The sequence below is a fragment of the Mustela lutreola genome, chromosome 1 (assembly GCF_030435805.1).
Source record: "Mustela lutreola isolate mMusLut2 chromosome 1, mMusLut2.pri, whole genome shotgun sequence".
NCBI lineage: Eukaryota > Metazoa > Chordata > Mammalia > Carnivora > Mustelidae > Mustela > Mustela lutreola.
Genome location: NC_081290.1, coordinates 71,108,834 through 71,122,440, shown reverse-complemented (window position 1 = coordinate 71,122,440; position 13,607 = coordinate 71,108,834). Strand labels below are relative to the sequence as shown.

At 39.4% G+C, this 13,607-nt stretch overlaps 1 protein-coding gene across 1 annotated transcript in view; it reads right to left on the bottom strand.

Annotated features, from left to right (window-relative positions):
• RNF150 (ring finger protein 150) overlaps positions 1-13,607 on the bottom strand; it is a 267,148-nt gene that overhangs the window by 69,066 nt on the left and 184,475 nt on the right. Inside the window, exons 3-4 of the mRNA XM_059168254.1 lie at positions 11,805-11,876; positions 9,469-9,551 (exon numbers count right to left, since the gene is read on the bottom strand). Coding sequence (XP_059024237.1) covers positions 9,469-9,551; positions 11,805-11,876 — 155 coding nt within the window. The remainder of the gene's footprint in view (positions 1-9,468; positions 9,552-11,804; positions 11,877-13,607) is intronic.

Below are 13,607 nucleotides of genomic sequence, written 5' to 3'. Positions count from 1 at the left end.
ACTAGAAAACTCCTCCAGTACAGCTTTATGGAAAACACTTAGGCAATCCGAATTCATAACCTCAGGAACAAGGAAATAATCTGAAATGTGACCTCAGGTCTATATACGTAGTTATTTACCACAGCATTATTTATAACAGCAAAAAAATCTGTATGTGCAGAAACAGCTTAAATGTCCCCAAATACTCAAAGTATAGAATATGAGATATATTCATTGAAAATGATGTTGACAAAATTTTAAAAACATGGAAAGTGCCTATCCTAGAAATTAACTTAAAGTGACTGAGGAGATGCAGATATCCAAAAAGGTGCCACAGACAGGTCTGAGAGGAGAATGCCTTCCATGATGCTTTCATCAGTGTTCACCTCTTCTCTGGTAACCCAGTGTGTTAGGTAGATTAGGCTTTGCTAGGATAACAAATTAAACTCTAAATCTCTGTGATATGCCCAGTAAAGGTTTATTCTCACACAAATTTGTATGTAGTTTAACTCACTCCAGAGCAGCCATCTTCCACATGGTGACTCAGGGACCCAGGCTGCTTCTCACCTGTGGTTCCATCCATTCAGCTTGGTTCTCTGGCTGCTGAGGTTGAGGAGACATGAGCTGGAGGGCTTTCCTCTGCCCTCGAGTGTTCTCTGAGGACTGAAACCAGTGCTATGGCCCTCCTTGAGTAAGAGGCTGAGAAACATGGGGGTGCATATCGATATCTGGGGAACAGTTACTGTTTCTGCCACAGCGAAAGTAAAGATGCCTACCACTGAAAGGTCCCCTCAAACTGGACTGGCCTTTCCCAGAGTTACATAATTATGGCATGTCTTAATATGTTTGGATTATTTTTTTAAATAAAGGGATAGGCATTGTTAAGTAAAAAAAGAGTTATCATGGGGTGCCTGGGTGGCTCAGTCAGTTAAGCATCTGCCTTGAATTCAGGTCATGATCCCAAGGTCCTGGGATAGAGCCCTGCATCAGGCTCTCTGCTCAGTGGGGAGTCTGCTTCTCCTTCTCCCGACTGCTCATTTTCTCTCTCTCAAATAAATAGATAAAATCCTTTTTAAAAAAAAAAAAAGTATCATAAAAGCTAAAGAAGAAATTAAAACAAGAATGGAGACATAAAACAGTCGGGGCTGAAGCTAAAAAAAAATCCCTTTTGGCTAGGAGTGGGCGACAGATTTGGCTCTCGACTTTCCATCAACAAACACAGAAAAAAATTTGGACGGTATCATAATTCAGTACTCACAGTCTAAAAACATTCCCTTGCTGGGAAGAAATGTGGTTATGATGTACATGAACTGCTCTGGCAAGCCCCCATGAAGGAGTCACAGAATAAAATCCTAATAAGAGACACAATGACAACTTTCTGAAGATGGCTTCTTAGAGCAATCCTTGATGAAAGTGATGGCAATGGCACCAGCCAGCTCAGGTCTCCTGGAAAGAGCTAATACACAAAAGGGCATGATTTCCAGCTGTCTGTGAACCTACCTTGTTACAGAGGTACCTTTCAGAGAATCAGGAGGACTGAATTCTATTTCAATTACTCTTCCCAAAGGATAGCTTTTTTAAAGTCACACTTTTGAGTTTAAAGTTGTATTTGCTGAAAAAGTACCTGGAGTCCAGCCCCTCTAGCTGGATAATTAAAAACAGGCTTATCAGGATGAATAATTAAGGGGCAGGAGTTGAAGCAGGAAGATTAGGGAGAGAGCTGCTGCAGAAAGCCTGGGAAGAATTGATGGTGGTAATGATATTAGTGATCGTAACAGGAGCAGTGAGAGTTCTTCTAATCATAATGTAAGAGTAACATCATGTTACTATTGCAGTAATAGTAACAAGAACAATAAGACCAGAAATGTGTAGAATTATCATTCTTTGTTAGGTTTCAAATTGAATATGTAAAAACCAATTTTTAGTTAGCCAGCTTAAATGAGATGCTTAAATCAAAATCTAACTTTCTTCATTGATATTTTCTTTTTAATAGAGGTCAAGGCTAAATTAAAAACACAACACACACACACACACACACACACACACAGAGGCATTCATACACACACACATAAAACCTCCAAACTAGGGGGATGGGGAGTTAGTGTTAAACGCTCACAGAGTTTTACTTTGAGAAAATGAAGTTCTGGAGAGGGATAGTGGTGGTGGTTGTACAACAATGTGAATGTGCTTCATGCCACTGAAATGAATACTTAAAAATGGCTAAAAAGGTCAATTTAATGTTATGTATATTTTACCAAAGCTGTTGGCATCACAATTCCAGACTTCAAGCCCTATTACAAAGCTATAATCATCAAGTTGGTGTGGTACTGGCATAAAAACAGATACATAGATCAATGGAAGAGAATAGAGAGCCCAGATATGGACCCTCAACTCTATGGTCAATGAATATTGACAAAGCAGGACAGAATATCCAATGGAATACAAGACAGTCTCTTCAACAAATGGCGTTGGGAAAACTGGACAGCCATATGCTGAAGAATGAAACTGGACCACCTTCTTACACCATACACAAAAATAAATTCAAAATGAGTGAAAGACCTTAATGTGAGACAGGAAACCATCAAAAAATCCTAGAGAATATAAGCAGTAACCTCTCTGACCTTGGCTGTAGCAACTTCTTACTAGACACGTCTCCAAAGGCAAGGGAAGCAAGGGCAAAAATGGACTATTGGGACTTCATCAAGTCAAAACCAAAGTCAACCGACAGAATGGGAGAAGATATTTGCAAATGACATATCAAATAAAGGGCTAGTATCCAAAATCTATGAAGAACTTATCATCCTCAACACCCAAAGAACAAACCATCCAGTCAATAAATGGGCAGAAGACATGAACAGACACTTCTCCAAAGAAGACATTCAAATGGCCAACAGACACATGAAAGAAATGATCTCAACATCACCCAGCATCAGGGAAATACAAATCAAGACCACAATGAGATGCCACCTCACACCAGTCAGAATGGCTAAAATTAACAAGTCAGGAAACGACAGATGTTGGCAAGGATGCGGAGAAAGGGGAATCCTCCTACACTGTTGGTGGGAATGCAAGCTGGTACAGCCACTCTGGAAAACAGTATGGAGGCTCCTCAACAAGTTGAAAATAGAGCTACCCCACAACTCTGCAATTGCACTACTGGGTATTTACCCTATAGACACAAACGTAGTGATCTGAAGGGCCCCTCCACCCCAGTGTGAATAGCAGCAATGTCCACAATAGCCAAAGTATGGAAAGAACCTAGATGTCTATCAACAGATGAATGGATAAAGAAGATGTGGTGTGTTTGTATGTATGTATATATATATATGTTTGTATGTATGTATATATATATATATATAATATATAATGGAAAATTCCTCAGCCATAAAAAAATGAAATCTTGCTGTCTGCACTGACATGGATGGAACTAGAGGGTAATATGCTAAGTGAAGTAAGTCAGTTGGAGAAAGACAATTATCATATGATCTCACTCATGTGTGGAATTTAAGAAACAAAATGGAGGACCATAGGCAAAGAGAGAAAAAAATAAAACAAGATGAAACCAGAGAGGGAGACAAACCATAAGAAACTCTTCATCATAGGAAATCGAGGTTTGCTGGAGGGGAAGGGAGTAGAGGAACAGGGTAACTGGGTGATCGACATTAAGGAGGGCACGTGATGTAATGAGCACTGGGTGTTACATAAGACTGATGAATCACTGACTTCTACCTCTGAAACCAATAATATAGTATATGTTAGTTAAATGAATTTTAAAAAAAGAATATGTAAAAACCAATTTTTAGTTAACCAACTTAAATTAGATGCTTAAATCAAAATCTAACTTTTTTCATTGACATTTTCCTTTAAAAAAAGTCAAGGCTAAATTAAAAACACAACACGCACACCCACACATAAAACCTTCAGACTAGGGGAATGGGGAGTTAGTGTTAATATCCACAGAGTTTTGCTTTGAGAAAATGAAGTTCTGGAAAGGGATAGTGGTGGTGGCTGTACGACAATGTGAATGTGCTTCATACCAATGAACTGTAAACTTAAAAATGGTTAAAAAGGTCAATTTTATGTTATGTATATTTTACTCCACCCCACCCTTTCCAGAATCATCTAAGCAAACAGATAACTTTGCTCAGGACAAAAGTGACATCCTGTTGTGAAGAATGAGGAACCTGACAAACCCCAGACCCACAGGCCACTCACTGACCTTGACTCAGAGGCTGCTCAGAGAGGCCATGGCCATGGCTTGCCTTCAAACATGGGAAGCTGGCTTGAAATTCCAACACTAAACAGTTAGAGTACCATGCTTCCTAACCAGAAATATTTCCAAATAGGCTTTTCTAGCTGCTTCTTTATCTAAACACCACCCCCTGCTCTAAAACATAAAATACAAAGACCTCAGTCGAAGTGTGGGCAGTGGTCACAATGTCTCCTACAGTGTCCTCCAGGAAACACTGTTTACAAAGTAGAACTTCAGGAGGGAATTTGTCCTAGGGGAACTCTGTTTAGGAGCAAGGTAAAAGTGGAGGCACATCTATGGAAGATGAAGACTTGAGTTTTGGATTATTTTATTTGCGATCCAACTGTAACAACAGGAAGCCAGAGGGGCTCGCTGCCTCCAAGGGCTACTTCCACACACCCAAACGATACTGACATCGGCTGCATATGGAACACTGCTTTTGTTTGTCCTCTCTAGTAGGGTGGGATGCTGAAATGTGAACAGCGCATCAATGGATTATTAAGAAATAAGCTAAAGGGAGCCGGGACACATTCCCGTTTAACCTCAGTAGAAAATTCTGCCCGTCCTGCGAAAACATCTTGACTACTGACTAGCAGGTTCTACATAAGAACCAAAGTTCCAGGGGCTTGGGTTGGTTTATTTAACTTAGACCTTGATCAACATCTACCTACGGAGTCAGAGGCCAAAGGAAAGTCAAGATGTGCCACTAATAATCTAGAACCAATTCGAACATATTCCTAGAATATTAAGTGAAAAGAGCAGGGTAATAAAGGATGTTGACAGTAGTATCTTAAACTTACCGGAATAGGTATAGCACATAAAAGCAAGGAAATACATAAAAATAGTAGCAGTGGTTATCTGCCTGGGGGAGTTAGATAGCTAATTGCATATTTACCCATTATACAGATTTTCTATAATGAAAATGGCAATTGGCAACGCAAACCATTGTTAGAAATTACAAAGATGTCCTTTCTTCTGTAGAGCCTTTCTTGTGCCTGGTATTGCTTCCTCCAATTTTTAAAAACCCGTTTTGCTATTGTTGTTGCACACCTCATGCTCTACTGTGATTTACTTATTTAAATTCCCTTCTCTCCCCCACACTAGACTGATTTCCTTCAGAGCAGGGATCAGGCCATTTATCTTTTCAACTCTGGTACTTCTTACTATTCCTGGCACACAGTTGCTACAAAATAAATGTTTATTGTTGCAAATGAAGCATTTGGTTACTAAAGAGTTTAGTTACCTTGCTGTTACCAAGGAGCTTTAAAATTTTCCCTACATCATAGAAGAGTTTCCAAAGTCAAAGGAAAAAGTAATAGAAACCAGTATCCTCCTAAATTAGTAATAATGCTATAGGGATCAATCCAAGAAAGGAAAGAATTTTACAGGTGCCTAGGGTATGGATGCATACATTGCATTTTTTTTTTTTTTTTTTTTTTAAAGTGGCAAACAAAGACTTTTGCCTTGCCGGAAGAGGTGATGTTCTTTCTGAGCAGGAGTGTTTTAAACTTGGTAGGTAAATAGACTGAAATGAGTAACCACTGAAGAACAGTAGAAACACCAGAGGATAAAAGCTCTGGAAGAATCTGAGAGCCCAACTTATTCTCTGGACAACGAAGACCATACAATTTCAATTATATGCTTCAATAAAGTATCTTCTGTAGCTAAAAATGATTACCACAAGTATAAACCTAACTCACAAAAACCAACCCCAAAATACACTATAATGTAAATTTCGGCATGTATATGCTCTAAGCAAAAACCAAAATTCTTTGGAAAATACCCCAGTGGTGTATTAGGATCAAACTCAAACCACACAGGTTAGAGCTGTCTGATCCTTAGCTGCTTTGGGAGCTGCTGCGAACACGCATGCCCAGCTGGCCCTGTGGGGGTTGGGGCGGGGATGGGAGGAGGAGGGGCCTGCTCAGGAGAAGGCCCCTAGGGAAGACAGCAAGGGGGGAGGCGAAGAGCGTGTATGCGCATGATTTAACTTTAGTAGTAGCCATGACGACAAATGAAGAGGGGAAATCATTTATTAATTCATCCTAATTTGTGCAATGGTTTCTAAAAGAGGCAAACAAGAGAATGATTCTGAAAAAAATCACAGCACAAGAATATCCCAGGGAGATTTGGAAAGACACCCCAAGTGGCCACACTAGAGAAGTGATACACCCAGCGGGTGAGGGGTTAGGAGGCCACAGAAAAGAGTATGAAAGAAGGAAGACAAAAACTGAATTATTATTATTTTTTTTTGAAATGGTTTATACTCTAAGGAGATGCAAAAAATTCTGTGGCTGAGTCAGCTTGGAAATAATGAGAGAGTCTATAAAGTTCATAGGATCTGGGGCTTAATAATACCCCAGAGGAAATTATGTAGCAAAAAGCAAATGCCAATGCATTTGTTTGATGATACCCATTAGTGCAAACTGTCTGGCAGAAACAAGCAACAGGCACCAAAATACCTCGATTTTAAAGTCAGCATGGAAAAAAATGGATGAGCTCTTCAAAGAGTAAATATATATGGTTCATCTAAGATCAAACAAATAACTCTAACCTGTGCTTGCTAATTCTTAGTGTATTGTGTTATTTAAAGCCGGGCCTACAATAAGGAAATAAAAGCGGATGGACAGCAAGAAGCTTGAACAGAAAGTGTCAAGAAATGAGCCAAGAATCAAATAATAATGTAAAAAGGGAAGAATTGTAGGCCACACTGAACTGGCCTAGGGCAAGGACTAGTATAAATAAAATTAAACTTCCTAAAGTTTTTTTTTTTTTTTTAATTATTAAAAAGCTATTTCTTTGGTTAATCTTTCCAAAAATTCGATTGTAAGAGATCTGGAATAATACATCATGACAATCTAAACACTGCTAAAGCAGTGTAATTTGTCTTAATTAAGAACCGAAACCAGCCAAATGTTGCCCAACAGGAGCACGGTAAATCGAACTGTGGCCCATCGAACGTGGCTTCTAGTGATTCTATGCGGTAACCTGGGACAGACTCATGACCAAGCTCCAAATGAATGTTATTTTATACAGTAGGGATGATGGAGCTAACGTAATGCTTTATATAGTTTTAAAAATAGATTTTCTTAATTACATTTAGATTCTCTAAAAAAAAAAAAAAAAAAAAAAAAGGAAAAAGTTGCAATTTAACTTAGATCTGCTTTGGATATTTTTTATGAGAAGTACCCTCCTGGGGCTGTAAACACTCTCTGAGCAGCAAAGCAAAGGAAAGCACATTCCTTGCTTATCACTATGAGGATGAATAACAACCTTAGTAAAATATCACAGAGATAAAAGATGCTACCCTGAGAGGCTCTCTGTGGCTCACAGGCTGCCTGCCATTCTTTGCCAGGTTTCTAGAAGTCACTAACTAAATACCAGGTTTAATGTCTGAAGAAAGAATTTATATATTCCCTCATAGGAAGAAAACCACCAAGTCTTGATGTGTTGATTTTATGGTTTTGTCTTAGAGCTAGTCAGGCATCTAAAAGCTAAGGAAAATGCATCTCCATTGAAGGCTTTGGCTGGAGCCAGCAGTGTACTTTCCCCAGGCCTGTTTCCTGATGATCAATTTTTCTAAAAGCATTTCAAGAAGGATTCATTCCCCTCGGGAATTTCTGCATCTATTTACATATCCTGTCCTTTTTTGACACTTCTTTGTCATTTTGGGATTATTAAATTAATTCCTCTACAGGCATATTTTCTTTCTTATTTTAGAGAAATATTTCCTAAAGATGCATTGCTTTATATCTTTGTGTATTTTATCCACTTTATTAAGTACTCGTAAGACATTTTTCTAAGATTTTATTTATTTACTTTAGGGAGGGAGGGGCAGAGGCAGAGGGAGAGGCAGAGCTCGGAGCCTGACTCAGGACCTGGATCTCATGACCCTGAAATTAGACCTGAGTGGAAACCAAGAGCTGGATGCTGAACCAAATGAGCCACCCAGGTGTCCCTTAAGCCTTTTTAAAGCTCACCTTTCTAAGTGAAGAAACTTTCTTCAAGGAATAATTTTTTATTTTTAGGATACTTGATGCAGCAACACTAAAAAAAGGTTTTCGGGGTGCCTGGGTGGCTCAGTAGGTTAAAGCCTCTGCCTCCAGCTCAGGTCATGGTCTCAGGGTCTTGGGATCGAGCCCCGCATGGCGCTCTCTGCTCGGGCGGGGGAGCCTGCTTCCCCCTCTCTCTCTGCCTGCCTCTCTGCCTGCTTGTGATCTCTCTCTGTCAAATAAATAAATGGAATCTTAAAAAAAAAAAAAAAAAAAGGTTTTCAATGATAGGAAGACAGTTTTTATGCAACTTAAAAATATTTAATTTTATTGATATATTTAAACTTATTTAATTTTAACTATATATAAAAATTCAAATACCTTAACAGTAAATTTCAATTAGGGAGAAGGATTAGGGTTATATGAAAATCCCACTTGGGGAATGTTTCCAACTACATATGTTGGCATCCTCCCCTAGATTCTAGAAGTTTTGGGGTGACTGTCATATTTCTTTCCTGCTGATAAACTCCTACCACCCCCTCCCCCCCAAATAAAAGAAAACCCAAAAGGAAATGGAATTTGCCTTTGGCTTCCCCCTCACTCCAGACCATATTCTGGCTGTTGATCCCTTCATGATTATTCACAATATATATACACTTTTTTTTTTTTTAGAGAAGGAGAGAGAGGGAGACAGAGAGAAGGTGGGGTAAAGAGGGAGAGGGGAAGATAAAGAACCTTAAGTATGTTCCACACCCCCAGCGTGGAGCCTAACACGGGGCTTGATCTCACAACCCGGAGATCATGACCTAAGCCAAAATCAAGAGTCAGACGTTTAACCCACTGAGCCACCCAGGTGCCCCAATTCACGACATATCTTTCTGAGTTCATTAATTAAATTAAAACAGTACTTGTGAAAGTTAGAACGGATTCTCAATATCATAATTCTGTTGTTAAAGAAAACTTATAATTGGGAGCCCCATCATCAATTTCCGTATCACGAGGTTCTAATTCATAGCACTATGCTTCCTTTGGTGCAAAGGAGATCAGGAAAATATTTATTTCGCAAGAAAACATGTTTTCAAGGAGAAAGGTTACACTTTTTCCACTGTTCGCTGTTTAAACCCAGAAAGGTTTGGGCAGCCTGACCTCGCAGGGCTAGGCCAGGCAGGTCCGAGCCAGCGCAGCCAGGCGGCCCTCTCATCTCCACACACACCCCAATCAAAAGCGAGCGGCCCAGGGACTCACCGGCAGGGCAAGATCCGCACAATGTCATTGGGCTTGTATCCTTCGATGCAAACTGCACAGTTATCAAAATCGGGCTCTGTTTCCTGCAATGGAGAAAGTACAGATGCGTTGACTTGTGTAGCTTCAACTCCTGGGTGAAGAGGCAAACAAGCAAGGGGAGCTTGCCTGGAGACGGCTTTCCGTGGTCTGTGCGCCAGTTTTCTCAAACAGTAACTGACCGTCTGTTGGCTCAGTTTCCATTCCTTCCAACCTCCACTTTTTGTTTCTGGGTTCTACTGTTAAGTGCTTTTGTGAGGGAATAATTTTGTAATGTATTGTTGCTATAAAATAAAATGCTCTTTATTATGAGTGTGAGAGAGCAACTTTTAAGTATACCATTATTGGGAATGCTATTTATTATAATTAGAAGTGACATCCAAATCTCAAGGCTGAGGAACACTATTTATGGAGAAGTGTCCAAGTGTTACTTAATCTATCAGTTCCTTGGGAATCTTATGTGTATACAACTCTAGAACCATGGTTTTAACTTTTTATTCAAGTATATACATCTCTCTCTTTTTTTTTTTTTAAAGATTTTATTTATTTACTTGAGAGAGAAACAATGAGAGAGAGCATGAACGAGGAGAAGGTCAGAGGGAGAAGCAGACTCCCCATGGAGCTGGGAGTCCGATGCGGGACTCGATCCCGGGACTCCAGGATCATGACCTGAGCCGAAGGCAGTCGTCCAACCAACTGAGCCACCCAAGCGTCCCTATACATCTCTCTTTATTCGAGTATATACATTTCTCTTTCAATACCCTACTTCATATTCTGTTGAGGGGAAAAAAGTAATGCAAAATATACTTTGAATTTAGTAATGCTTTTAAATGAATTTCATCTTAGGAAGCTCAGTAGTATTTTTTATATAGTTGAAAAATAGCAGCGCATAGTGAGATAAATCAAATATTCAGACTAGAGATGACACCTGGTTATACATGCAGACTTGTGACTCCCTTACAAATGTCCCAATGAGCCCCAAATACATGTAGCACAATCCACTACTCTAAAATTTCTTCTGGGGAGAAGAAAGACCTTTAGAGGTCTGCAGGCCTTGGATTGCACTGTTTCCTTGTTCCTTCTCAAGATACACTTCTGCTTCTGATATGGTTAGGGCATCATTGTTTACAAAAGCTGAGATATGGAAACAGCCTATGTGTCCACTGATAGATGAATGGATAAGGAAGATGTGATATATATACATTTAATGAATTATACACACACACACAGAAACTATAATATATATATCATTCATATATATATATATACACACACACATATACATGATGGAATATTACTCAGCCATAAAAAGAGAATGAAACCTTGACATTTGTAATAGCATGGATAGATCTAGAAGGTATAATGCTACATGAAATAAGCCAGTCAGAGAAAGACAAATACCATCTGATTTCACTCATATGTGGAATTTCAGAAACAAAACCAATAAGCACAGGGGGAAAAAAAGGAAACAAACAAAAAACTCAGACTCTTAATTACAGACAGCTGGTGCTTGCCAGAGGGGAAATGGGTGGGGAGGTGGGCAAAATATATAAAGGAGATTAGGAATACACCTATCTTGATGAGCACTGAGAAACGTATAGAATAGTTGAGTCATTATATTGTACACCTGAAACTAATATAACACCGTATGTTAATTATACCAGAATTAAAAAAAAGATAGGCTTTGCTCTTGGCTTTATGTCTTCATTCTACAGCAAGGGAGGCTGCTGTAATGACTGTGGGGTTGTGGATGCTAGATTTCAGAGGGACTGAATATGCTTTCTGTATTTACTGCAGATATCACTGGAGGACATCACTCAGCATATAACACATTCCTCCTTGCAAGGATTTATGGAAAAATTTTCTCAAATTGTAATACCAGGAATAACCATCTCGTTTTCATCTTGTGGACACTGCAAAAAGGTAATTAGATATTGTTTGAACATTTCTTCCTTCCTTGCATTGGCTGCTAGAAAGCCCCAACCTAAGTTTGGGATCCATTTTTGTTACACATTTCAGGTAATGTATTTGTTTAAAAAATTTACTCTAGCTTCATCTATTTTTCCTATACTTTTCATTTTCTTACGCTTTGTTTCCAACTGCTTTGTTGTCCTACTGCACGCATTTTATAAATTGTTTTAAATTATATCTAATAAAGATGGGTATAATTACAGACACAGGAGAGCTATTTTCATGGATACCCCTTTTCCTATCCTTCCATCTCTTCTACCCTGGCTGCCAGAAAAGTCAGGGACTTTTCTGACTAGTCCCTCACCATAAAGAAAAGAGTCTGCTGTTACCTTATCACCCTTCTTGATGGTTCTGACCTGGAGCTTGCTGATCGCTTTCTTTGCCGCATCTCCCAGTCGGCGCTAAAAAAAAACCAAAAGCCGCTTGTTAGCAATACAGATGAGTAATTTTTGTCTTTGTTGCCGATGGCGTTTACTAAACCAGGACAGCTATCTCTGAAATCACGCACACGTGGCGTGAATGTTAAGGACAATGGCTGGAAGAGATGGGGCAGTGACGTCTGTGCAAGACCTCTAAAAGACAGGTCTTTTAAGCACTGTCATCGAGAGAAGCTCTTCATGCCCAATGTTAAGCAAGTGGCAAACGGAGTGGAAAAATCCCACCCTACAGTGACTCCAGCACGCGGTACATTTATGCAGACTGGCACATGCACGCAAGTTTAGTAATTTGCCACTCTAGCCACTTCATCTGTGTCCAGGAGATAGCCAATCTGGACCCTTGGAATAAACCTCATGTCCTCTTTTTCACAGTCAGGATTTACTGCGTGTGTATTTCTTTCTATTTGCAATTTAAGGACTTTCCTTTGCTTATAGAGACCCAGCATAGGTTTATGTATTTCATCTGTAAAGTCCTAGTCCATCACATTCTTGCATGCTAATGTCACCTCCTCTAGAGAGGTTTAAGTGTGGGTGTGCCTAGAGTAAGATACATAAAACATACATGTTCAGCTTAGCAAATAATTATAAAGCGAACACCTGTGTAACCCCTAATGTCGACTAATGTCAACTAATATATTAGCACTCCCTAAAAAAAAATTTTTTTTTTGATAGAGAAAGTTGCTATCCTGATGAGCCCTGCAGTCATGCGATGATAGGCCAGTCAGGAAGAAGTGGGGTGGAGGGTGGTGAATTCAGTTCTAATCTGTCCAGATCTGCTGGGGTGCTTGTGAGTTTCCCACATGTAACAGCTCCTTCTTAGCTTTGTGTACTATGACCCTATAACAGATGTGTATTGGCATCCGTGAAACATTTGAAGGCTATGATAAACGAGACAAACATTTAAACGGATTCATCACTTGGTTTCACTAATTTGGTTCCTTTCAGAAACAACACTCAAGCTTCTTTCTTTTCTCTTAAATTGTGAACATATAGTAGTGAATGGTTAACGTATCCTACGTACCACGCTAAAACTTTATATGCAGTATCACCTTTATTCTCACAACAACCCTGTGAGGAAAAAAAAAATACTGTTTTATAGAACAAACGGAGGCTTAAAGAGCTTATTTAAGTTGCTTATCATTATCAGTGAATGGTCAGTCAGAATCTGAATAAAATTAAGTCTGACTTGAAAGCTAGAGCTAAACCACCACTCTTATTACTCAATAAACCACCCCAGTCACCCAACCAACGAACGTCTACCCAGTCAGCCAGCCAGCAATCAACTGACATTTGGCCAACCAGCCAACCAACCAACATCTAACAAGCTAGCCAGCGAACCTACCAATTACTGAGCAGCCAACCAATATCTGGCCAGCCAGTTAACCAGTCAACCAGCCATTCAGCCAGCCAGCCAAGCCACTAACCAACCAAGATCTATTAAGTATTTATCATATGGCACTTCCTCGAGCATACAACAGTTAAAGTAAGTAAGCTGAAGAGAGGTGTTCTCCTTGTTAATTCATCTTCTCTTTGATATTTTGTCCTTAATTTCTAAAATGATTACTGGCCATTTTCACAGAAAAGTAAGTTTGGTTGTTACCTAAAAGGAGACACTCGAGTTTATGCAGAAGTCCACAAGTAGCTATCAAACTAAGATTGCAGGAAAAAGAGGGAGTCTATAATGATAAATACCAT